At 48.6% G+C, this 25,379-nt stretch overlaps 2 protein-coding genes across 3 annotated transcripts; one reads left to right on the top strand and one right to left on the bottom strand.

Annotated features, from left to right (window-relative positions):
* Positions 1 to 214: 214 nt before the first annotated feature.
* Positions 215 to 16,465, bottom strand: RTN2 (reticulon 2). Of its 2 annotated transcripts, XM_089479426.1 has the most exons (10): positions 16,053 to 16,465; positions 14,198 to 14,242; positions 12,227 to 12,721; positions 11,198 to 11,467; positions 5,097 to 5,304; positions 3,860 to 3,998; positions 3,508 to 3,577; positions 2,975 to 3,021; positions 2,684 to 2,742; positions 215 to 1,707 (listed from the first exon to the last, which is right to left on the bottom strand). In XM_089479426.1, exons 1-10 carry the CDS (start codon positions 16,081 to 16,083, stop codon positions 1,665 to 1,667), a joined length of 1,407 nt encoding a protein of 468 aa, XP_089335552.1. In that variant the 5' UTR covers positions 16,084 to 16,465; the 3' UTR covers positions 215 to 1,664. The 2 variants fall into 2 exon arrangements, with proteins under 2 accessions (XP_089335552.1, XP_089335553.1); XM_089479427.1 differs by lacking the exons at positions 11,198 to 11,467; positions 12,227 to 12,721; positions 14,198 to 14,242; positions 16,053 to 16,465 and adding an exon at positions 8,751 to 8,889 and having other exon boundaries at positions 218 to 1,707.
* A 930-nt stretch (positions 16,466 to 17,395) lies between these two features.
* PPM1N (protein phosphatase, Mg2+/Mn2+ dependent 1N (putative)) lies at positions 17,396 to 24,020 on the top strand. The gene is made up of 5 exons (XM_089479428.1): positions 17,396 to 19,019; positions 19,575 to 19,692; positions 21,063 to 21,177; positions 22,143 to 22,209; positions 23,025 to 24,020. The coding sequence occupies exons 1-5, from the start codon at positions 18,060 to 18,062 to the stop codon at positions 23,052 to 23,054; spliced, it is 1,290 nt and encodes a 429-aa protein (XP_089335554.1). The 5' UTR covers positions 17,396 to 18,059; the 3' UTR covers positions 23,055 to 24,020.
* Positions 24,021 to 25,379: the final 1,359 nt, after the last annotated feature.

Genomic DNA, 25,379 nt, shown 5'->3' with positions numbered 1-25,379 from the left:
GCCCAAGATAACTCAATAGGTTTCCATTGCCAAACAGGGATTCGAATCCTGGCCTCCAAAGTCCTAATCCAGAGCTGAAACCGCTAAGAATTTCAGAAGTGTTGTTACCTGCGTCTTCACAACCATTAAAGGCACAGGAGCCCTCTGCAGTTTTTACTCTGGCAACCTTGCAAAAAGTCAAGGAAACAGACCAAACCATTCATTCAGCACACCTCTCTCTTCTTCTTTTTGTTTTTCCACAACCGTTTTTATTAAAGTGTAAATCCAGGCAAAATTAAAGAACCGGGCGCCTCGACCCCAACGCTTTGGGAGCGGAGTTGCAGCCGGGCCGGAGGGCAGGAAGGCCCCAGCATCCTACGAAAAGGTTGTGTGAGTGTGTTTGGGCATGAAGGGGACTCAGGTTGGATGGTCCTGTCCACCCTCGAAGCGGCGCCTGTGTCCCAGGGAAAGAGGAGGGTTGCTTCCAGGTTGGCGTCTGGCAAATTTTGAAACCCAAAGGGAAGGGAAGGGCAGATGTGGGGGAAATGAGGGGCAGAGCATGAAGTCAGGAGGGAGCTGTCAGACGGTTTTTCAGGGGGCAGGTTGGATGGCAAAGTTCTTGGGTTTGGGCTGAGGAAGCCATAGGGTGGGCAAGAGCCCTTTCTGGATGGCTACTAAACTGGAGAGCTGCCCCACAGGGGCTGCATTGCTCATTCCCTCATTGCCAACAGCTTCTCAAGTGCAACGTAGGGTTGCCAGATTGACAGCTGGAAGGGGTGCCTGTCTCTTGACTTGTGTCAAAAAGGGAAATAATCTCACATATCCCCCAAATGTCCCGATTTGGCAGGGACAGTCCCAAGAAATACCAAGAGCAATCAATAACATTACATTTCAATACCACCTTAATAGTGAACTCAGCACTCTCTAAGTGGTTTACAATCTGGAAGCCAATTGCCCCCAACAAGCTGAGCACTCATTAAATCCTCCATCATTCCACGTTTAAAGTGTCCTGGTTTCTCTCCTCTTCCTGCTTTCCCCTTTTCATCCTTGGCTTACTTCAGCTCCTGCAAAAGGCAGAAGCAACAGGGAAAGGAGACGAAGGGGCAGATCCTTCCCAGCAGGCTGAGGAAACAGCAAATTGCTGCAGCCTTTCCTAGCTTGCCTGCTCTTCTTTGCCATTGTTTCTTGGCCACACTCGTTTCCTGGTTTTTAATCTGTGAAGTGTTGGAGCGCATGGCTTCAGCAAGCATTGCATTTGACCTATTTGCAGGACCAGCAACGCTTGGACAGCCCCTCTTTTGCCCAACTAAAGGGACAGGAGACCTTTCCAGTTTTGATTCTGGCAACCCCAGGTAGAGCAGAACATGCTGGAGAAGGAGAGAGGGATAAAAGGGGGATGGCCGAGATGGCAAAGGGGTTCTCCATGTTGCCCTCTTGGATGTCACGGCCTCCTCTGTCCTGTTTCCTCAGGCGTCTGGGTCCAAGGTGGACAGCATGCAAGCGGACCGTTGGTACAGGGAAGACGGTGGAAGGGGGAGGTTAGTATCCTTGGGCCCTGTTTCTGAATAGAAAGGATTTCTTTTGAGGATGGTGAAGGAAGGAAGGAAGGAAGGAAGGAAGGAAGGAAGGAAGGAAGGAGAAATATGTGTGTGTGCATTGGTACAGGATGGGGGAAAGGATGGCATTCATTCTGCTTTCGCTTTGGCTGTTGGCAGCTTAGCCAGCATCCTATGAAAAGGAAAGAAAAAATAAAGGGGAAGAAATCAGTGGGAACATTGTTTTTTTAAACAATTAACAATCTTGCTGTGATCCATGACTGCACAATCTCAGATGATTTTCCCCTTTAGAAGAGTGCAACTTCCAATTGTCCCAGTTTGTCAGGGAAAACCAGACTACGCAGTAATAGCACTTTGGTTCCAGTTTAACTGCCGTGGCACCATTCAACAGAACCCTGAGATGTGTGATTTTATGAAGTATTCAGACTTCTCTGCTGGAGGGTTTTAGTGCCTCAAGAAACTACAAATCCCAGAATGTCTATAGGATGGAGTTATGGCAGTTATATTTGTGTCCTGCAAAGTGTTCAAGATCTCTCTCAAACACAAAGACCTTTTCAACATTCCCCCAGTGTGCCACTAGATGGCGCTGTGCTCCCAGGGTCTGAATGCATGGAACTCGTTTCTTTTGGGTTCAGTTCCTAATTTTTCTTTCCAGGGAAGGAAATCATAAGGTTTTCTGTATGGTTTAAATCTGTCTTGGTTTTAATAATCTGTAAGCCTCCTTGAGTCTCAATATTGGGGAAAAGGTGGGATATAAATGAATCACAACAACACCCACATACTGTTTTTTAAAAGCATTTTCCACCTCTCCTTGATATCTTTGGGATCCCTTCCAACTCTATCGCTGCATCTACATTGTAGAAATAATGCAGTTTGACACCACTTTAATTTCTGCCACTCCGTCCCATGGAAGCACTGGGATTCAGGATTTCACAAGGTCTTTAGCCCTCTCTACCCAAGAATGCTGGCGCTTCACAAAATTACAAACCCCAGGATCCAGTAGCATGGAGACATGGCAGTTAAAGCGGTCTCCAACTCCATTCTTTCTACAGTGCAGACGAACCCTATAATTCTTTTCTGGGGGAAGAACCTGAGAAGGGTGTTTCTGCAGGAGGAAAAAGGGACGTGTGTGCGTTACTATGACTTACTTTGCTCGGAGGTTACTCAACTGATTCCTCACCAGCCCTACGTACTGGTCAATCTGTGCCTGGAAAAAAAGAAGGGAAGGATGGGAAAACAGGAAAAGAAAGGGTTTATTGAGCCTAGATTTTGAGGTGAGTTTTGGGAGCCAGATCAGGAGGCAGCCACAACATTGCAGCTATGTGTCCAGTCCAGGATCTGCATCCCCAGGGCTTCAGACTTTGAAGAAATTAACCTTCCCATCCTTGCAAAGACCTTCCCCAAAAACCAACAGCCTCCAGGTGAGTCAAGAAACTCACCTGATGTTGCCTGTACAGCAGAGGGAAGGTAAATGCACTTATCACACCTGGGGAAAGAAGAAGACAAAAATATAATAATAATAATAATAATAATAATAATAATAATCCCAAACCTTGTTTGCTTGCTTGCTTAGATATGTATTTGTCCCACACTCTCGGCCCAGAAAACCCCATGATAGGTTTGCCTTAGGGTCACCGTAAGTTGGAAATGACTTGAAGGCACACAACAATGACGCAACATGTGTTATTTTAATGAATTAATCAGGATGGTCCTGGCAGAAAGTCAATTTTCCTGCAAAGATGAAAAACGTCCTCCTGCCCAGCAATTCCCCCCATCTATCTCAGTGGGATGCTTAACCTTCCCATCCTTGCATCCTGAGGAGCGCATGGTGTGGGAATCTATGCCTAAGCATCATATCTGACCCTCTGAGCCAAAAATACTAGCCATCGCTCTGTGCCAGAGCCACCCAGGAATCTCCCAGGATGCTCTGCTTCATCAAGACCTTTCCATCCTTACCCCCCCAATGCCTTACCCAGTATAAGCAAGGTCAGCCCATTGAAAACAGCTCCCACGTAGGTGAGGATGTAGAAGAAGAAAGCGAACTGGGAAAACAGAGACAGGAAGAAGAACGGTGTAAGAAAGCCTTGCTTTGGTCAATGTGTTAGATTTGATTTAGTAAGTTTGGAAACCCCAACAACACTGAAAGATGGCCAGCTCATATCTGCTTCACATCCCTCCGGTGAAGGAGGACCCACTACCAGCTCTGGAGGCAATCTGATCCAATGTGGAGGGGGAAAGTTCTTCTGGTTCACAATAGCAAAAAAGAACCTCCATGTCCAGGAGCAATTGACCTTAAGCCTTGGGACCTGGAGCAAACCTCTCACCTTAATGGACTCCACCATGTCGTCCACCAGGAAGAGGCGCTGGAGGGACTTGGTGCCCGACGTGACGTAGAAGACGACTCGCTCCGTCAGGCGCTCCAGCTGCTCTTTCGACAGCCCAATGTCAGCATCCAGCTGAGCCCTGGCAATTTTGGGGCAGGGAGAGAAGAAATGGCGGCTCAGTGTGACCCAAAAAATCTCTTCAACTATGGAGTCCCATATGGGGAGCATCCCTGCCAACTGGTGCCATGGCAGAATCTCTTGCACACTTGTGTTTATAGAGACTGGGAAATGGGGAAGCAAAATAAGAAGGCAGATTTGGGGTGCCCTCAGAAGACCAGACACTGGATATGGTCCATTTGACTCCTATGGGAAGCTTCTCTCAGCTGAGTGAGCACTTCCCAGTAGTGGATCCAAATGAATCCAGGGGAAGCCAGCAGATCTGAATCCTTTATTCTCCTTTATTGGGAGAAAGGTGGGATATATAAATGAACAAAATAAGAATAAATCAATAATAAAATAGGTGGCCCTACATCTCTGCAGATTCTGCATCCACAGATGCAACCATCCATAGCTTGAAAATATCCCCAAAATAAATAAATTCTCAAAAGGAGACCTAGATCTTGCCATTTTCTGTACTTCCATTGTACTATGCCATTGTATGCAATGGGACTTGAGCATCCGTGGATTTTGGTATCCATGGGGGGTCCTGGAAGCAAACCCCAGCAGATACCAACTATAATCATCATCATCCAGTTAAGAACCAGTATAGTTTAAAACAATACACCACTTCTAGCCCTTTTTGTTCAAAGTCTTCCATTCTAAACGCTGTTGAAATACAAAAGGCTTTGTCTGCTAATAGAAAGGAAGCATCATAGGGAGGGATATCCAAAGCCTAGAGCAGTGGTTCCCAAGTTTTGGTCCTCGAGATGTTTTGGACTTCAGCTCCCAGAATTCCTGCCTATTGTCCAAGCTGGCTGAGGCTTCTGGGAGTTGAAGTCCAAAAACCTGGAAGACTAAAGTGTGGGAATCACTGGCCTCGGGGAAGCCACTGAAAAGGCCCTGTCTCATGCCCTCACCAACTGCACCCATGAAGGTGGTGGCACTAGAAGAAGGGCTTCTCCTGTGGATGCCAGGATCCAGGCAGGCTCAATGTATGGGGACATGGGTTTGCCTTGTGGATTCTCTCCCTCTTCCTCCTTGCCCCCCACACCCCAGAGATCCTCCAAGGCTTACTCACTGGAAAGGGTTGTTGCCTTCTCCGCGGTGAATGGCCTGGAGCGCTTTGCTGTAAACCCTGAGAGAGATGGTGATAGTGAGGGCGGCGAGGGAGATGTAGGAGGCCACGCTGATGATGCTGAAGTGGAGCAGGCAGAGCAGGGTCACCATCAGGACGGTGAAGACGCATGCCGACTTGCGGGTGTCCCGCCAGTACACCAAATCCGCCACTGCAGAAACACACGCACACATGCGTATATATGATAGCGACAACAGCAATGTTACACTCCTTTGCAAAGTTAGAAACGGTCACCTCTCAGGTTGCATGGCCTCTACGTTTAGGAGAAACAGACTAAGGTGAGGAAAGGAAGGCCAGACAAAATAGCTTTCCCAAGCTCTAGCAAAATCTCAGATGTGTGTTGTGAGACAATCCATCCTTTCAAGTCAAAGGCTGAAACCTTACAACCTCCAAAGAGATATTCCTGTTCCACAACAAAGAGATGAACTCTAAAAAGCTGAACTGAAGAAGCCTCAGGATCAGTTCCATCCTTGTACCCTCCAACTGTCCCAGTTTTGCAGGCAAACTCCTGATCAACCCTCTGCCACCCACTTTTTCAGCTACTATTACAATGCCCCAGTTTCTTTCTCCTCCTCTCCCTTTCCCCCTTCACCCTCAGCTTTCTTCAAGTACTGAAAATTGATTTCAGTGGGCAAAAGTAGTTTGCACTCAGTTAACAGTCATAAGGACAGAAAGGCGTAGAACTTGCAAAAAAAGCAAACTGCTGCAGCCTCTCCTAGCCTGTCTTTTCGTCCACGTTAATAACCTTTGCCATCTTGGCCTCACTTGGATATTGCTTGGCTATCTGTGCCATGGTTTCCACCTATGAAACATGGAGAGGTTTGCATCCTTCTGTGATGAAAGGGAACAGGCTTGGCCATGGTCACCCAAGGGATACTCCCTTTCTGCTCTTTGAAACCTTGTTCCCATCCTCTGGGTGCTGCTGCATCATCAGGTTGGCCCCTGTCCAGATGTCTCCAACCATCTGTGGGTCCTGTGACCCAAAAAGGCACTAAGGCCAAGACCTCCAGCCTGTCCTGGTCACTTGCTGCGCAATAGGGTTACCTCTGGTCAGCTTGGACCACAGTTCCAAGAAATTTCTCCAGCCAGGAGCAGTGTATTCCTGGTCCTATTTCCCCACCCAACTCCAAGAAAGAATTTTTCCAAGATCTGACAAAACATTGGATGTTTGTTAAGAGAGAGTGACTCAAAACAGTGGTCCGTGGACCACCAGCACCATTGGTTCCTAGCCCATAATGAGTTTCCAGGGAAGAAAGAAACCATTGTAGACAATGGGTACAAATAGGGGGTTCTGGGTACATCTGCATTGAAAAAATCATGCACTTTGACACTGATTTAACTGCCTTGGTTCCATGAATTCTGGGATTTGTAGTTTGGTAACATATTTAGCCTTCTCTGTCAGACAGCTCTGGTGCCACAACAAACTACAAATCCTGGGATTCCATAGCATGGAGCCATGGCAGTTAAAGCAGTATTGAACTGCATTAATTTTGCAGTGCAGATGCAGCCTCTCTGTGTTGAAAGAGAAATACACATTTCTTGAGGGTGGGTGAAAAGACTTGATTTGTAATGCCAAAAAGCAACCATGCTAGTAGAGCCATAGTCTAAAAAAGGAACTTTTCCCAAGCATAGTTGGTCATCCTGAGAGACACAAAACGCCCAGCATTCCAGAAGCACAAATCAACTCTTCTCTTCCATCATCCCAATTGCATTCCTCCCATCTACTACATTGTTCCTAAGGTTATGGAATCAAAGAGTTGGAAGGCACCCCAAGGGCCATCGGTCTACCATACCCAGCACAGAAATCCACTGCTTTTGAGGGGCTTTGGTTCCAACAATCATGGAAGTACCTGCTCAACCTATATCTGCGCTTTTGCTTTTATTTGATGGGGGAAACACACTGCTCATGCTCAGAGGCGGTCCTGATTTACTTTCCGTAGTCTAAAGCATGGGTCACAAATGCTGAGAGATATCACCAAGGCCTGAGATATCATCCACAGCGCAGTGTCAGACACAGAACCAAAGTTAGGCACTCCAACATGCACCCTTTATAGATTACAGACTCATAGGGTTGGAGGGGACCCCAATGGCCAACCCTCCACCATGCAAGAATACACAGCAAAAGCACTTTTGAGAAATGTCCTTCCACCTTCGGTTTAAAGATCTCCAAAGGAGAGTCCACCACCTGCCGAGGGAATAATGACGCTGGCTTTCTTCTTGCACCAAGTAAATATATGATTGTTAAAAAAACCTTATGATTTTCATAGAATCATAGAGTTGGAAGAGACCCCAAATGTCACAGTCCAACCCCATTCTGCCATGCAGGAACTCACAATCAAAGCATCTCCGACGGATGGCCATCCAGCCTCTGTTTAAAAACCTCCAAAGAAGGAGACTCCACTGCCCTCCAAGGGGACATGTTCCACTGTCAAATAGCTCTTACTGTCAGGAAGTTCTTCCTAATGTTGAGCTGGAATCTCTTTTCCTCTAGTTTGAATCCAATGCTCCCTTGTGTTCTATTCTCTGGAGCAGCAGGAAACAGGTTTCCTCCATCCTCAATGTGACGCCCCTTCAAATACTTAAATAGGGTTATCATGTCTCCGCTTAACCTTCTCTTCTCCAGGCTAAACATCCCCAGCTCCCTAAGTCTCTCCCCAAAGGGCATGGTTTCCAGACCTTTCACCATTTTGACCACCTTCCTTTGGACACTCTCCAGCTTCTCAACATCCTTTTTGAATTGCGGTGCCCAGAACTAGACACAATATTATTCCAGGGGAGGCCTGACCAAAGCAGAACTGAGTGGCACTATGACTTCCCTCGATCTAGATACTATACTTCCATTGATGCAGCCTTTTTCCCAATCTGTCCTGGCTTCAGCTGCTGTGTCTTCTCACTGGCCTTTTGCCCACCCCACTCTCTCCTGCTCCAACCTCCGAAGAGCATCCCATGCCCTTCTAAAGGAATAAACTGGAATCTTTTCTCTGGGCTGATGCATCTTGCTGCTGCTGCTGCTGCTTTCCATGCATTTCACAGATGGGCCCCAGCCGCTGTGCAGTGGAAATAAGGGGGAGGATGGAAAACAGAGAAGCCAGGGCACCCAAAGCCCAATGCAGCTGTCAGATGCCTGCCTTCCCTTCCCCCTCTGCAGCCCCGGCTGGTAACTGACAGGTCCAGATGCCAAGCGGGTGGCTCAGCTAATCCATGGAGGCACGAAAGAATCAGGCTGGGTGGGGGGCCAGAAGAATCAGCCATAGCCAGTTTTTTTATGGGGGGGGAGGAGTGGACGTATTCTCATTCATCCGACAACACCCGCACTGTGCCCCCAAACCTGTTGGCTGCCTCCTCAACCACATTATGCCACCCTGCAAAGATGGCACCCACTCCCACATTCATACACAGCTCTATGTTGCCCATTTCAACCTCTTAGGTACCCCTTTGCCCCATCCAGGATCCTTTCCCCAGTCCCAAAACTTCTCCCATAAAATTCCTCCTCTTTCCATTGTTCACATTCCACCTTTCACCCAGCTCTGCCCATTTGGGATATTTTTAAAAGCAATTTTTTTGGTGATGGTGGTAGAGGAGAAGAGGGTGTCCTACCTGTATTAGCCATGGCAACCTGCCTTGTGTTTGTAGCTCCAGGTGCTCCTTGTAGGGACCTCACCGGCGCATTCACGGGTGCCTGGCTGGCTTGGCTGGCTGGAGGAGGGATGCCCAGTCATGGGAGGGGGGCTAAGGAGAAATGGGGGCCTATTTATAGCTGACGAATCCCAGCTGGCTTCTCCCATCACCGGATCCCCTGTCTTGCCTCCTTCTGGTGCTTGGGAGACGTGGCTTTGGCAGGCCAGGGGGACCTTCGGAGGGGGAAGGAGGGTGGCACACCTTTGTGGCCTCCCTCTTTGCAGTTGTGCAGCACATGGGCAGGGGCTCTGGACTGCAGCCCCCCAAATCCCCCGCTCAGCATAGGAGAGGGACCTGAGTGCAGAACTTGGAAAGATGGCTTTTGGGGACTGTAACTCCCAGAATCTCCTGGAAAGTATAAGAGAGGGACCCTTGTACCAGAATTCATAAGAATGGCTTTGGGGGATTGCAGCTCCCATATGAGAGGGACCTGGGTACAGAACTTGTAAAAATGGCTTTGGTGGGTTGCAATGTCCAGAATCGTCCAGCCAGCATAAGAGAGAGACCTGAGTGCAGAACTTGGAGAGATGGTTTTTGAGGACTGTAACTCCCAGAATCCCCCCAGCCAGCATAAGAGAGGAACCTTGTAAAATTGGCTTTTGGGGGTTGCAACTAACAGAATCGCCCAGCCAGCCCCGGCCAGCCTAATTTCAGCTGCTCAAAAAGAGGCCCATTCACACTCCACAGTCATAACACTATGATTCCAGTTCAACGGCTAGCATTTTACAAAGGTTCTTGGAATCTGTAGTTTCGGGAGAGGCATCTGGAACTCTCCACCCAGGAGCCCAGTTTAATACCACCCTAAATTGCAAAGTCCATGAATCCACAGGTTGCAGTTAATGTGGAATCGTTGTGCTATGATGGTGCAGTGTGGAAGGAAGGTCCCACATTTACACTGGGGGAAGGGGGTCTGGGCACCTTCCTCAGCCCCCGACAAGAGCTGGGGAGAGATAGTGGTGGGACAGGGCTTCCTTCAGAACCAGGGAGAGGTTCAGGAAATCTTCACACCAGAGACCTTCTCGGCTCCAGTTTTGCTGTCCTCAGCATAGCAGCTATTTATACCTGCTGACTTGACTCGGCTACAATTCTGCTCCTGGAGCATTGCCAGCTGCCATGAGTGCGAGGAGGAGGACGTTTCCTAGGTGCCGGCCAGATCGGACCCATGCAATGTAACTGAATAGGGAGGAGAATGTCAGAAGTGCCTTTAAGCTGGGTCACACTTCTTCCAGTCCAAGGATATATCTGGACTATACAATTATAGTGCATGGATACTACTTTGCCTCCCGTGGCTCTGTCCTACAGAACCCTTGGATATGTAGTTTGGAGCGGGACTTGGAAATCTGTGCAAGACAGAGAAAGAGCTCCAGTGCTGGCATTCAGAGGAAGGCATCTCCCTAAACTACATATCCCAGGCTTCCTAAATATAGAGCCATGACCCTCCAACATTTAACAGATGAGCATCAGGACAAGTGCAGCCAAGCAACATCAGAATGTGATCAAGATGGCAAAATTTATTCATAAGAAAAAATACCCAAGCTCAGAGATGCTATAGCTGTTTGCTTTTGCCTAAGCCTACTATTAGCTAAGATCTTAAGAATCCAGGGAAACTCATAGAGGACAGTACAGCAAGAATCTGCCCTCGCCTCACCTCTCCTCTCTTCCTTGCTGAATTGATGGAGTGCAAACTATTTTTGCACCTTGAACTCAGGTTTGTAGCGTTTGAAATAAGATGAGAACAAAAGGGGAAAGTGGGAGGAGGGGAAAGAAACCGGGACATTTTAAAAGCAGTTTAAAAAGTGGGATGACAGTGGATTAATTGGGACTGTCCCTGCCAAACTGGGACATTTGGAGGGTATGAACTTGGGGGGCGGGGCAGGATTGTCAATACCACCTTATGCTGAGGCTGGACCAAGGCAAACTAAGCTGGCATAAGCCTCCTAAAAGTCACCTTTTGGACTACAACTCCCAGGATCCCTACATTCAGCTTTGAAGTCTTTTGAATCTGGGCCTAGAAAGATCAGACCGACTTTTCTAAAATAATAATAATAATAATAATAATAATAAGTAGTAGTAGTAGTAGTTTCCATGCCTGAGTCTGGATTCAAACCCTGGTTTCCAGAGTCTGATCTCCAGACACCATGCAGCCAGCCCCAGTTATCACTCTGGATGCAACTTTCTGGGCCAAATGAAGCTGCCAAACATCCTTCAAGGGCTGCCCCAGGGAGAGTGTTACCAGTAATCAACCAGAGCCATTTGGAACTTCTCCCCCATCTCTTTTTTTCCTGGCATGCAGAAAACAATTCCTTCATTTGGAAACCAAGACATACATTCAGAGACACAAACACACACATCAGCCGTCTGCTCACCTGCGATGCATATTCCCAGTGGGCTACCTGACAGGTCTGGTTCATCTTGATGTTCTGCGATGGGCTCCCAGTCTAAGCCTTCCTCTTCTTCCTTCTCCTCCTCCTCCTCCTCATGGGCCTCTTCCATCTCTTCATCCAGCGATGCGTGTTGGCCAAACTCCAGCGGTGAGGTCAGTGCTTGGGGTTGGAAGTGCTCAGCCCCACAAGAGGCACCCCTTTCGTGTTCGGGTGCTAAGGCGTCAAGTGGCGGGAGGTCCCCCAGGGAAGTATCTGCAGCAGAGTGGACAATCCCATGTGTTTAAGCCACAACTGAGAGTTTGGCTATTGCTTCATTCATCTGGAATCACAATCAACTCATACCTTCCAATTGTCCCCATTTGGCAGCAATAGTCCTGCTTAAATCTTTGCTGCCACACTTTTTCAGAGGTTTTTTAAATGTCCCAGTTCCTCTTTCCTCCTCCCACTTTCCCCTCATTGCTGCAAGCTGAGAGCAAAGCACTAAAGCAGTTTGTACTGCATCTGTACAACAGAAATAATGCAATGTGATACCACGTTAACTGTCATGGCTCTATCCTACCGAATCCTGATAGTTTGTTGTGGCGCTAGAGCTCTCTGGCAGAGAAGGCTAAATATCTCACAAAACTATAAATCCAAGAATTCCATAGCACTGAGTCATGGCAGTTAAAGCAGTGTCAAGCTGTATTATTTCTGCAGTGCAGATGCAAACTCTGGGGGAGAGAGGGGAGAAAAAAAGGATCTTAATCTTGCCATTCCCAGTAGACTGAGGCAAAAACAAACTGCTGCAGTGCCTCTTAGTTTGTGTGTTCTCCATTTATAACTTTTGTCATCTTGACCATACTCTGATGTCGTTTGGTTGCACATGCCCCAGATTTGATCTCTGAATTATTGGAGAGTATGCATTCACAAATTTCCACCCTCCCCTTCCATCTACTCTGCTCTCCCCCAGTGGCCATGCCAACTGGGGGATTGTGGGCACTGTAGTCCCCAAGCCTCTCTCCCCTCCAGTACCTGAGGATGAGTCGCTGCTACTCCTGATGCTCTGTTCCCCTTCCTTGGCCTGCCCAACAGGGCTGTGAGGTGGAAATCCAGACTGTCCCTCTCCTTCTGTTGTGTCCAGTTCATCAATGAAGCCCGTGTGGACATCCCAGCCTGAGAAGGCGTCCAGTCCTTGGCAGCTGCCCAGGGGGGGTGACCCCTCTCCCTCGGGAGATGGGCACAGGCTGGGAATGTTCTCCAAACTGTCCCCCAGAGCTGGCACAAAGGTCTCGCAGGTCTCCGTACGTGGCAGAGGGATCCGTGCCCGGCGGGTCTGGGAGTCACGCCGGCCCCGCGGGCCCTGGTCCCCTAAGGGTGGGCTGCTGCTGTTGGGGGCCGCGATGGTGATGTAGGAAAAAGTCAACTCCCGCGGGGTCCCCCATTCCACAGAGGCCTCCTCTTCCTCCTCGTCCTCGGAGAACTCCCGCGCCGTCTGCAGCTCCGGGAAGTCGGACTCATCGTTGCCGCCTGAGGCAGGAGGGGACGACAGACGGAAATTGCAAATGTGTAAAAGGTAATAATCACACACATCCCATGCTCCTTTCCCTCTCTGAGAGAACTTGGAAGAGCTCAGCAATGATACTTTGACCACAGTGCCCGGAATCCTAAGTGACCGTGCCAGTTGGGGGATGCTGGGAGCTGTAGTTGTAGAAGGCCTTTGACTTTCTCTGGTAGGTATTACAGTAGCAGATGTAAGTAGAAAGCTATAGGAATAGAGGGAGAGCACCCTGGACCTGCAGTCCCAAGGGTTGCGGAAATACCTGTCTCTAGTTTTTTGCAGGTTTTTCGGGCTATGTGGCCACGTTCTAGAAGAGTTTCTTCCTGATGTTTCGCTGGCATCTGTGTCTGGCATCTTCAGAGAATGCTGGCAATTCTCTGAAGATGAGAAATCTCTGAAGATGCCAGCCACGGATGCTGGTCAGGAAAAAACTCTTTTAGAACATGGCCACAGAGCCCGAAAAACCCATAAAAAACTACCTGTCTCTGTTTTGTAAAACTCTGGCCTTCCAAATGTTTTGAACTTCGGCTCCCAGGATCCCAGACCACTGGGCAAGAAGGCTAAGGCTTCTGGGAGCTAAAGTCTAAAACACCTGGGAGGCCAGAGTTTGGGAACCACTGCAAGGGCATGGATCTGCTCAGTGGTCACTAGACTTTGGTGGGCTGGAGGAGAGGAGTATCCTGGAAAAGGGAACAACAGGATGGAAGCCATTGATCTTCTAGGCTGCAGCATTTTATTACCAATTTGTCATGGCAGAAAGCTGCTGATCACTTCCTCCATCCTCTTTCAGCACCCATTTGCCAGAAAAGTAGGGACACTTTCTCGGGAACAGGGAAAGTTTGGAGAGAACACAGCGCAAGCAACCCAGAAGAGCTGTGAAGTGAGAGCAGAACCCAATGGGTCCATGATCTAGTCCAGCAAACTGTCTGTGATCAACAAGATGTTTCCTGAGAAGCTTGCAAAAACCAGGCAGGAAAGCAACAGCCTTCTTCCTTGGCTCTTGCTGCCTATGCAACTAGGAATTAAGTGCTAGACTTCTTCTGCTTATAGAGGTTCCATGCAGCAATTATTCTTATTCGTCACATGAATCTGTCTGAAATTCCTAGGAATTCCTTGAAACCTAGATCTTGAGGAACAGGGCAATTGAGTGAGGAAAAACTGGCACCCAGCCTCACTTTGCATGGGGTCCTTGCAATCTGAAGCTCCCAAATGGAGGATGTGCCCCAGTATCACAAACCACCACCGTACCCACATTCAAAGGATGACCACAGCTTGGAAAACGTACTTTTGGGGACTACAGGTCCCAGAATCCCCTAGCCAGCACAGAGGATTTGGTGAGCGGTAGTCCAAAAAGAATATCTTCTATTTGAAAAGCCCTGATTTGGATCCCTAGTGGGCTTGTGACTTTTCCCCAGCGGTTCCTGCCAGCTGTAGGTAATACTCACCATCGGTGGAGTCCGGAGTGGTGGAGGCGGTTGAAGGAGATTCTTCTGGAAGAAGAAGAGAAAAGGCTTTAGGATTTATGGCTAAAGACACTTTCCTACATTTCATGGATGAAAACCAGGACCAATGGGCTGAACACTGGCTGAGTTAAGCAACATCTAGACGGCTGGTTCTGGATAGAAGGCCACTCTTCAGACTTCTCCTAAAACCCTTTTGCAAGAAGCATCCTTCTTATCGCTTGCATGGCGCTCTGGTCACCTTAAGGCAGAATCCTCTGCACATTGAGCCAAACCAGTAGGTTTTCTCTCCTATTGATATTAGGATTAAAGCCTTAACTAGGGAGATTCCCTTCCATGGCCTTGTCCTTTAGCTATCTCACCAAAAACTCCCAAGAGATGACCTCTGCACCGGCATTTGGATTGCAGCAAGACCCTTGAAAGGCAGGACGTTTCCTCACAATCCCCAAACCTTCTCTATCTTCTTTTCTTAAAACTCATTTGAATGAGACATTTTTATTTAAGCAAGCATTTAATAGATAAGCATACCAGGGGTTTTTTAATGGAGTATGTGCTTTTTTGTCATGTCTTTTAACTTTTGTAGACAGCCAGTCCTCCATATCCATGGATTTTCTACCCACAGATTCAAGCAGACATGGTTTGGAAATATATATATTTTAAAATATATAAATTCCAAAAAGCAACCTTTGGTTTTGCCATTTTATACAAGGGGCATTATCTTACAGTGTCATTTAATTTAATGGGATTTGAGTATCAGCGGTATCCATGGGGGGGGGGGGGGGGTCCTGGAACCAAACCCCACCAAATATCAAGGACCCACTGCATTTTAATGTAATTTTATATTCTTTCTAGATGATTTTGACTGTTCTAGATTTTATTGTAATGTTGTTGTTGTTGCTTTTAAATGGATTTATCCGTGAGCTGCCTTGGGTCCCTTCTGGGAGAAAGGCAACATACAAAGGAAATAAATATAATAATAAAATAAAATAAAATAAACTCAAGAAAGCATTAAGAGGGGCTGGTTTGGAGATGGGCTTAGCCCCAGAAGCTCTGGTGGCCGTGGGGCTTCAAGGGCCCAAACCTTGGAATATATACAAGACCCTTGCCAAATAAAATCATAATAAAAAGGCACTCTTCTCTGACCATGCGCAAAGTGTGCAAGTGTGCTTGTCCTTCAGCAATCACAACTAAGCCCCCTGCACACACACACATAGGGTGCAAGGAAGACTGGGCTGGCTGCACTCTGGTCTGTACACAGAGCTGCAGAGGCCCAACTTTAGGCAGAGAGAAAAAGCCATGCAAAGGGGGTCGCCTAGAGTTTTGGATCAAGGCAACAGCAATCTTTCCTTCCAGGCCTCCCAGGACCCTGCGAAAGCCACCTCTCCTCACTCTGGGACAGCATCAAACTCTCCTCTTTCTCCCTGGCTTTGAAAAACAATAAGGTCACTGCAAGGGTCCCTTCAGAGGTGCGGTTTCCCTGGGTTTGCACGTCTGAATGGGGCTTTCCAGGGGAAGGAGCCCAGCTCAAAGGACGGAAGGGCCCCCCAAGGCCATGTTTGTAGACAAACCGAAAACGAAAGGCCCTTTTAGCACCTCTCCTCCTGCTCTGGGGGGGGGGGGGGGGCACCAGCAAACTATCCCACTCCCCTTTTTTCTGGCTTTGCAAAACCATTTCACTGCAAGGACCCCTTTGGTTTGCACGTCTGAAGGGGGCTTTCAGGGGAAAGGATGGGAAACCCTCCCAAGGGCATCTTTGCAGAGAGTGCCAAAGCCATGCCCATCCCAGCCCTGGGTCCCTCCTTCCCCTCTCCCCCCCCCCCCAGGTGCCCCAGATACCTACTGCAGTGGGCAAACCCCAGGACTTGACCCATGGCCCAAGCAGCCGGCTGCCTCGAGGTCCATGCGGGAGGCCCCCGGTGCCCAGGGGCCGGTTGGCCCTCCTCGCCTTCTTCCTCCTTCTCCTCCTCTTCTTCCTCCTCCAGCCCCCCAGGTTCATCTCCCCCCCGACGGCCCCATTGCGGCCCGCCGGGGAGGGGGAAGGCCAGGGAAGGGGGCAGATCAGGAGGGCCTCAATGTGGGGGGTCCCTGGTGCTGCTATGGGCCTGGGAAGCCCCCCAAGGGCGGGGAGATGGAGACAAAGAGGAGAAAAGGATGCTGCAGACAAAAGGATGGAGGGAAAGGATGGAGGGAGGGGAGGATGAAGGCCTAGGAGGGGGAGGGGGCTGGGAAGGGGGTCCTGGGGGCGGGGGGGGCTCCGGGTGTGGCTGGGGATGGAGGGGGCTCCTGGAGGGGGAGAGGAAGGGAGGAGGGCTTGGCTCCAGGCGAGGAGCGCCTGTCAATCATCCCCGCCCAAGCTCCTCCCCCTCACCTTCCTCCTCCTCCTTTCTCTGCAAAGGGGGGACCACCCACAGCGATGGAGAAAGTGCAGAGGACCCCCCAAGTGGGCAAGGGAGCCTTGGGCATCATGCAACTCCCTGCCTGGGATCCCCGGCAATGATCAATCGGGAAGAAGAGGTCTACCTTTCAGCACCAGGGAGAGCGACCCTGAAGGCTGGGATACGGACTCCAACTCCCAGAAGCCCCAGCCAGCTTGGCCAACAACCAGGAATTCTGGGAAACAAAGTCCAAAACATCAGGAGGGCCAAGGTTTGGGATCCACTGATCTTCTATCCTCCAGGTCTCTTGGACTTTACCTCCCAGAAGTCCCAGCCAGCTTGGCTGACAGCTAGGGATTCTGGGAGCCAAAGTCCAAAACATCAGGAGAACCAAAGTTTGGGGACCACTGGTCTACACACTGTAGCCACAATGCAGTTTGACAATGCTTTTAGTGTTGTAGTTGCATCTTATGGAATCCTGGGATTTGGGGTTTGCCCACTGCAGGTTTTCCATCAAAGAGTAAAGATATACAGCTGAGCACTAAAGTGGATTTTTTTAATTGGTTTTAATAAATTGGTTTTTATAAACAATTTTGTCATTATGGAAGCCGCCTTGGATCCTGGGAGAAAGGCAGCACATAAATAAAGTAAATAAGTAAATAAACAAGACATTCGGTGAGTGTGGCATTCTCTCTGGGCTTCCAGCCATCTTCCTTTGGTAACTGACTGAGATTGGCATTTGCGAACACCCATCCGCTCACCCATTTTGGCTGTTCAAAGCGGGGCAGGCAGGTGGTGACCCAGAAAGGTTAGGCAATGGCATGGATTCTTCATGGACTTCCATAAATGCTCTTGTGGATTAGAGTGGCTTAAAAGCCCATATTTAGCTGCGGGATGAAGAGATTACCATTGTGGGGTTAAGGCTGGAGGGCAGGCTGAGCCAATCAGAAATGGCCTTCTGGATGCAGGGGGACAGATGGCAAAGTGGCAAAGGATGCAGAGGACCTAGCAATGGCCGGGAGAAGACGCAGAGAGTTTGGGAGCGAAGGAGCATGCAGGGCGTCAAGCTGATGCTCCTTCCAACAGAGAATGCATGGACAATCCAAAGAGCAATGGTTCAACAACATTGGGCTAGCAGAGCGGGTTACTGGGCAACCTGCAGGTGAGCCAAGCTGCCATATTAATCGGCTCTCCTCAATGGATGAATCATAGCCTTTCCTTCGAGATTCAAACCCCAACTTCACAAGCTCAGAGACATCATCTACTTAGCTGTGTAACACCTTGGTAAGGGATTTCGGATAAAGACCTCCAGCAAAACCAGAATGGATGGGGCCTACTCCCAAAATGGCAAGTAGTGGCCAGAGCTGAGTCTTCCCATCCTCAGCAAAGAGGAGCCTTGGCACTTCATTCTCTCAAGTTCCAAGAAGCAGCTCCAACCTCCTTACAAAGCTGGGTAAATATTTTGCCCAGGGATGGCCAACTTTATGAGGCTGGTGGTGTTGGAAGCCAAGCGGGTGGTCTCACGTTTCTTCAAGACTGAAGAAGGGGAGGAAGAGAAGGACAAGGAAAGGAAGGAGGAAGAGGAGGAGGAGGAAGACATCCCTAGCGCCTTCTTGACGGCACCACGGACGGAGAAGCTTCTGGAGCAAGGAGAGGCCGCGGGTTTAAAGTATGGCATGGGGTCCATGCAGGGCTGGCGGGCCCACATGGAGGATGCCCACACTATTTGTCTTCAGTTGCCTGACCCACTGACCAACTGGGCTTTCTTTGCTGTCTACGATGGGCATGCGGGGAAAACGGTGGCCCAGTTCTGTGCCCAACATTTGCTGGAACATGTCCTGGCCACCCAGGCCTTGCCAAGTGGAGAAGAAGAGGAAGACCCAGAGGCAGTGAAGGAGGCCATCCGGGAAGCCTTCTTGGCCATCGATCAGCGCATGCAAGGCCTCTCAGAGGCTGAGGCTTGGGAGCATGCGGGTTCAACTGCTGTGGCTGTACTGGCATCACCCCAAAACTTCTACTTCATCAACCTGGGTGACTCCCGGGCTCTCCTCTGCCGCTCGGCCACCGTTGCCTTCTACACTGATGACCACAAACCCACGAAACCGAGGGAACGGGAGCGGATCGAAAACGCTGGTGGCACCGTGACACTGCAACGGGTCAATGGCTCCCTGGCTGTCTCACGCGCATTGGGCGATTTCGACTACAAGGCTGTGGCGTGGTGCAGCCCGACCCAGCAGCTGGTCTCGCCTGAGCCGGAGGTGGAGCATTTGGCCCGTTGTCCAGGGAAAGATGAGTTCTTGGTGCTGGCTTGCGATGGGGTCTGGGACACCTTTGACAACCCAGGGCTTTGTGCTTTTGTGCGTTCCCGACTTCGCCTCACCGGCAACCCACAAGATGTGTGCAAATGTGTGCTGGATGCCTGTCTTTACAAGGTAGGTTGCCCACTCCTCTCCAGTGGCTTTGGGGACCTGCAAAGGGAGGATGGAGAAGGAAGGCTGCCGCATTAGAAGCATCCCAGGCCCTAAGTGCCAAAATGCACTGCAGAAATAACCCAGTTTGACACAGCTCTAACTGCCCTGGCTCAATGCTTGTCAATTCTGGAAACTATAGTTTTGTGAGGCACTGAGCCTTCTCTGTCAGAGAGCTCTGAGGCCACCACAAACTACAATTCCCAGGATTCCCTACCATTGACCCATGGCAGTTAAAACAGTCTCAAACTGGATTATTTCTGCAGTGCATTTTGGACCTGAGGTTTCTGGGCCAAAACCTAAGACCAAGCTCTCCAGGTTAGTGAAAATTATTTCAAAATTAGTCTAGTACCTTGGAAAGCTTCTTTATTAAATTTACAACGTAAATATTTTATAGTCGAAATTATAAACTAAAAACCACTATCAAAGCAGTCTTTCCAATGCAGAGGATTCTGGGGAGTGGAGAGGAGATTGCAATCGTGAGATCTTACTGATGGATGGTTCTGGGTTTTCCTGCAGGGAAGCCGCGACAACATGACTTGCATTGTGGTCTGTTTCCCAGCTGCCCCAAGTGTTTCCCAGGAGGCCTTGCAGAAGGAGCGTGAGTTGGAGGCTCACCTGGAGAAGAGGGTGGCAGGTGTGTATATTTCAGGCATCTCCACTTTACAAAGGTACGACTGGAGACCTCCATGGCTGCAGGAGCAACTAGGGGAGTGTCTGCACTTTGCATGTTATATTAGCTGATATCACTTTAACTGCCATGGCTCCATCTTATGGAGTCCTGGGATTTGTAGTCTGTGGAGGGACTGAGTATTCCCTGCTAGTGCCTTTCTACAAGGAAATCTAAATCCTCACACTAAACTACAAACACTACTCTTGGACAGAGAAAGGCTAAAGACCTTGTGAAATGACAAATCCCAGGATTCCATAGTATATACAGCTAGAACACTTCAAGTGGTGTCAAACTGCATTATTTCTACAGTGCAGATGCATCCTTAAACCCTTGTTTAGGTTCCGTTCTATAGAATCCTGGGGTTTGCAGTTTGGTGAGGCACTAAGAGCTCTTTGTAGACGTTTTGTGAATATGTATACCTTCAAGTTGCCTGTTAACTTATGGCAACCCCATTAATTTCATAGGGTTTTCTCAGGCAAGGAATCCTTGGGTTGTTTTACGCATTCCTTCATCTGAAATATAGCCTAAGGCACTTGGTATTCATTGTGGTTTCCCATCCAAGTATTAACCAGGGCTGATTTGGCTTAGTTTCCAAGTTCAGATGGGATCCAGTGCCTTTAGGGTATTTAGGCTATTCCTAAAAGGCACTAGAGCTCTCCAACCCATTCAATGAATCCACTAAATGAATCTCCATTTGACTGGGTCTCGACAAACTGCAAATCCCAAGATTCCACAGAATGGAGCCATGGCAGTTAAAGTGGTATCAAACTGCTTTAATTGTGCAATGGATATATCCATAGTGTAGCAGTGGAGGGAGATAGGGTGAGATTTTAAGGGCTGGAAAGGGAATAAATGAATGGAGTAGAGATGTCAGACAAGATTTGGTTTGGTCTGAGTTTGGTCTATTTGGTCTCTTGCGCTCTGAGCTGCTGACAGGTTTTGCTTGGAGCAGAAAGCCATTATTATAATTATTATTATTAACCTTTATTTATGAATCATCCAAGTTTACTTGCAGAGCTGGACAGGACTTGACATTACAGCTCTGGTTCTGCAAGGCGCAACAGGAGGCTGAGAAAAACATTGAGCTGAACTCTCTTGCAGAATGCATTGCTCTTCTCATCACTCGAACTCAGCTCTTGGAGAACGCCACCCTCCTAGGAAAACAACAGCACTGGTTTAAATGAGTGGGGCTTTTCCTCAAGTTAAAAAGGAAGGAGGTTAGGGGAAGGAGGCCATTAGGGGGTGACAGGAGAGATAGGCGGAAGCCAGGCTCCATCATCATCATTATTATTATTATTATTATTATTATTATTATTATTATTATTTTACACCAGAGCTGTATGATGAACTTCTGGAGCAGGAAGAGGGACCCAGCCTAGTAGGGGTCTTCCGGTGCCTGGCCACAGAGCCGAATCCTGGTCTTCCCCCCGGAGGAGGCCTGGCTAGCAAGTAAGTATGAACCCTACTCCATCTTCCCAAGGGCTGATCCTGCATCCCAAACATTTAAGACCCTTCACAAAGGCCTTGATTTTTATTCCAAAATTCCCCAGTCCAAATACTTAGGGGTGATGCTTTTCTAGCAAGGACCTGGCCATCCAAAATTAATTCTGATGTAGCATTGCTAGGTCAGGACTATTCCAGTCCCTGAGATTTTGGGGCCAAATCCTGAGATTTCAGGGTGACCCAGTGATGTCACAGGAAGCAGGTGCTGATGATGCCATTAAAGACGGCGCATGAAGCAGCACTGAATATGCCAAGTCTAACAAATCTTCATCCAGTTTTTGAAGGTAGTGCTCTTGCCCTGGGATTCCTCTTCTGCAAAGCCCCGAGACTCCAGGCCAGGCCCTGAGGCCTGGAAACCCTATGCATTTATGGGGAAATTTTACTTTTTGGACTACAGTTCCCAGTATCCTCCAACCAGTTGGCTGGGGTGTTGTAGTACAAAGTCACTTTTCCACAGACTGCGTAGTTGCGTACTCTCCAGGATTTGACAGCTGCAAACTGAGGTGCATGTGGACCAGCAACACCAGAGTGTGGTCAAGATGGCAAAAGTTTTTCAAGATGAAGCACACAAACTGCATCAGTTTGCTTTTGCCTGAGCTTCCTGGGAAGGGCCAGATTCTTCCCGCTCTTCTCCTCTCCCCTTTTGCTGAATTAATGGGGTGCAAACTACTTTTGCAGATGGAACTCATTTTGCAGAAATTGCAGTAAGCGGAGGATGGAGGAGGAGGAGAGAGAAACTGGGACCTTTCAAAAGCATCTGAAAAGTGGGATGGCAGAGGATTAAACTTGGGTTGTGTCTGCTGAACTGGAACATTTGGAGACTGCAAAACAACTACAGAAGGCAAGGGCTGGGATGCCAACCATGTGTCTCAGTCTCCCGACAATCTTGTGTTTATTTTCCCTTGCAATAGGAGAGCTGCAATAATGGATGCTTATGAGCGCTTGAAACAGAGCCGGGAGGAGCAACAACAACAACCAGTAAGAGACTCCTGGGATTGTGTGTTCTTTCTGCACAACAAACACTTGATTCAGAAGCCTGCCTGGCCTATGTGCCTCTTGACACTGAGATGGATCAATAACTAACAGTGGCAGCTGATGTCTCCCGTTTCACTGAGACGGCGAATCCACGCCATGCTTTAATCCAAGAAATTAGGCCAAACCTGGCATGGATTCACTGAACCACTGACATGGAGTCACCGGCCACCACTGTATACTATAAAGCCTCAACCAGAGATAGTGTGGCCCATGGACCCTACCTTTGTGGCCTCTGAAGCCCACCCAAAAGCCCCACAAAGCTTCCTCAGTCTGCCAGTATTTCTTTTTTTAAAATATGGTGCAACTTTAGGGTCAATGTTTGCCCCCAAACTGCAGAGAGAATTGCAGGTGAAGGATTAACTACTTCAAGCCCATTTTGGCACATCTGATGTAACATGGATATAGCATGGATTTTGCCAACATCCTCTATCTCCCAAATAGGACTTGAGACCTAGGGAAGACCCTTTGTGATGCCAGACCTTGGTGATGTTAACCAGGCTGATGTTACACAGGGAAAGCCCTGCGATGGCATTAAGAACCAACTACAGTTGTATTGAGCATGCCTCTTAAAACAAAAAATGCAGGCAAATGAGGACCATATAGATACACTAAGCTTTCATGGTAGTGCTCTTGCCTTGAGATTCCTCCCCGTTGCCCCAAGGACTGGTGAAGACAATCCAAGCCTGGAGATCTGGCAACCCTAAGCTTTTCTGTTCCGGGCACCGCACCAAAGTCTGTCTTTGTCATTTTCCTTTCAGGACCCCAGTGCGAATGCCGACTCCAACTGAACCATGCCATGCCAGTGGGGCAACCCAAAACAAAGGTCTCTTCTCTGGGACGGTCCCAGGAGGCGGGAGGAAATCTACCCAGGATTTCTGGGGAAATGGAGCAAAATGGACAGTACTGGGGTGACTTTCAGCTTATTCCCCCTCCTTCCCTCTGAGATGGAAGCATTGGTAGATGGAGAGGAATGGCCAAAACAGAGGACTGGAGCATGGGATTTCCAGTGAGAACATATCATTTCTCTGCTCACAACCATGCATTTGAAATAGGTGGCCTCCCAAATGAGTGGGTGCTGGCTGCACTATTCTAAGGTCAAAGGACAGTACTCTGCGCATGTTCAGAAGCCCTTTCCAGATGAGCATCTATTATGTCTCCAGGAGAGAGGTGCTGAAAAATAGCATGGCAATTCAGTGCTTCCTCTTCAGATCCCTGCATGGCTGCCTCAAAGCTTGCAAAGTTATTTCCCCCCCAGAACGAATCGGTCGCCGTTACTAGTTGCGATACTGAGGAAATAACTCAGTGCGTGATTTGTGTGATTCATTTGTGTATTTATTTACTAACGCCTCTCACCCTGCAATAGCAAACCACAGGCACCTTGCACCATGGGCCAAAGAAATATACAGGGGGGAAAAGGTATAAAATGGAAGAATAATGGGGGGAGAGGTTGAACAAGTTATATATATATGAGTCACTGGATTAAACATATGCTACTACTAGGCTTGAAACTGTATTGTATGTGTTTGACTCTTTCCACGTTTCCCACACGTCCGAGAAAGAGAGTGGTCTCTGCCTCCGTTGAAATCTTTCCATACCGTCTTAACCGGCAACAGAAATAAAACCTGAGACAAAAAGTGGGCCTGTGGCTCTAACATCCATCACTTTAATTCTCCTTTGGGATTTTCACAAATATCTTTGCTGGAGGAAAGAAGCCGGAGAAGCTTCAAAATCTCCCATAACATATTTTGTGCATTTTAGTCGTTCCAATAAAGGTATCGTTCTTTTGTGGGTTTTGTTGTACTTTGCTCCAGGGCCAACGCAGCTATCCCTGATTAAGTAAGTCCAGTTAGGCTGGATCTGCACTGCAGAAATAATGCAGTTTGGCACTACTTTAACTTCCCTGGCCCCTTGACAGAGAGGCGGGGTAAAAACAAAACTATTATTATGATTGTTATGATTATTATTATTGGGATTTGCAGTTTGTTGGGGTACCAGACGCTCTCTGATGGAGCAGTTTAAACAGCTCATAAAATGAAAACCCCAAGCTTTCCATATAGCATTGAACCATGGGAGTTAAATCGGAGCCAAACTGCATTAATTCTGCAGTGTAGATCCAGCCTCAGAATAACCGTCTTTGCTTCTGGTGAGAGTTTAGGCTCGACCCATTCATTTGTCCTTTTGTCAGTTCATGGCACCTGCAGAACTCTCCTCCATCACCATCTTACCAAGGCATTTCTTCCTTCCCTGTCCAGCTTCCACAACCGTAGATAGAAATCCGAAATCCGACAGCCGGGATGATTTCGACTCTTCTTCTTTACGGTCTCCTAATTCAACCAGCCAGTCTTCGGCATCGGAAAGCAGCTTTGTGAGCTGGTGGTTAACTGATGGTTAACTGGAATATTTGGTGCATTCTGAACTCTTGCAGTTCTGACCTTTGGAAGGTGTTTAGGGGAATGTGGTTTTTCAGGTTGTGCCTAAGAGGCGCTCCCCTTCCTCTGGCTGCTTTGCACCCCCCTTTTTGCGCGCCTTCTTGGGCTGCTGGCATATTTGGCACCAGCTGTTTCTGATGAAGGGATAATCGCCGTGACGTCACGCCTGTGTTGTCCGCCTGGATTAAGCTTCCCTCGCCATTGCTAAATTTGTGCCTGGCTACGTATGTGTTATTAAAGGACCAGGAACTGGGACTTTGTCCTTTTCTCCCACATTATTTGTCACCGTTTCAGCAATCTTGGAATCATAGACCCTTAAAGCTGGAAGGGACCCCCCCAAAGGCTACCTAGTCCAATCCCCTGCCATGCTCCCAAACTAGGCCCAAACAGGAAGGTCCAGAAATAATACCCTTTCAGACAGCTTTAACAGCCCTGGCTCCATTGCTAGGGAATCCTGGGAACTGGAGTTTTGTGAGACACTGAGCTCTGGGGCCACACTAAACTGCAATTCCCAGGATTCCCTAGCACTGAGCAAAGCGGTTTCAAACAGGATTAGTTCTGCAGTGTGTTTTGCACCGAGGTTGCCTAAATACCCCAAAGGGGCCAGGTCCTGGAAGATGAGTGGGGTCAGCCCTGGTTGGTACTCGGATGGGAGCCTGCCAATGAATGTCAGGTGCTGGAGGC

This window comes from Sceloporus occidentalis, unplaced genomic scaffold (assembly GCF_023333645.1).
Source record: "Sceloporus occidentalis isolate IW3139 unplaced genomic scaffold, rSceOcc1.0.p SCAF_13, whole genome shotgun sequence".
In the NCBI taxonomy this organism is placed as follows: Eukaryota; Metazoa; Chordata; class Lepidosauria; order Squamata; family Phrynosomatidae; genus Sceloporus; species Sceloporus occidentalis.
Note: the sequence above shows the minus strand (reverse complement) of the source record. Positions and strands in the feature narration are given on the sequence as shown.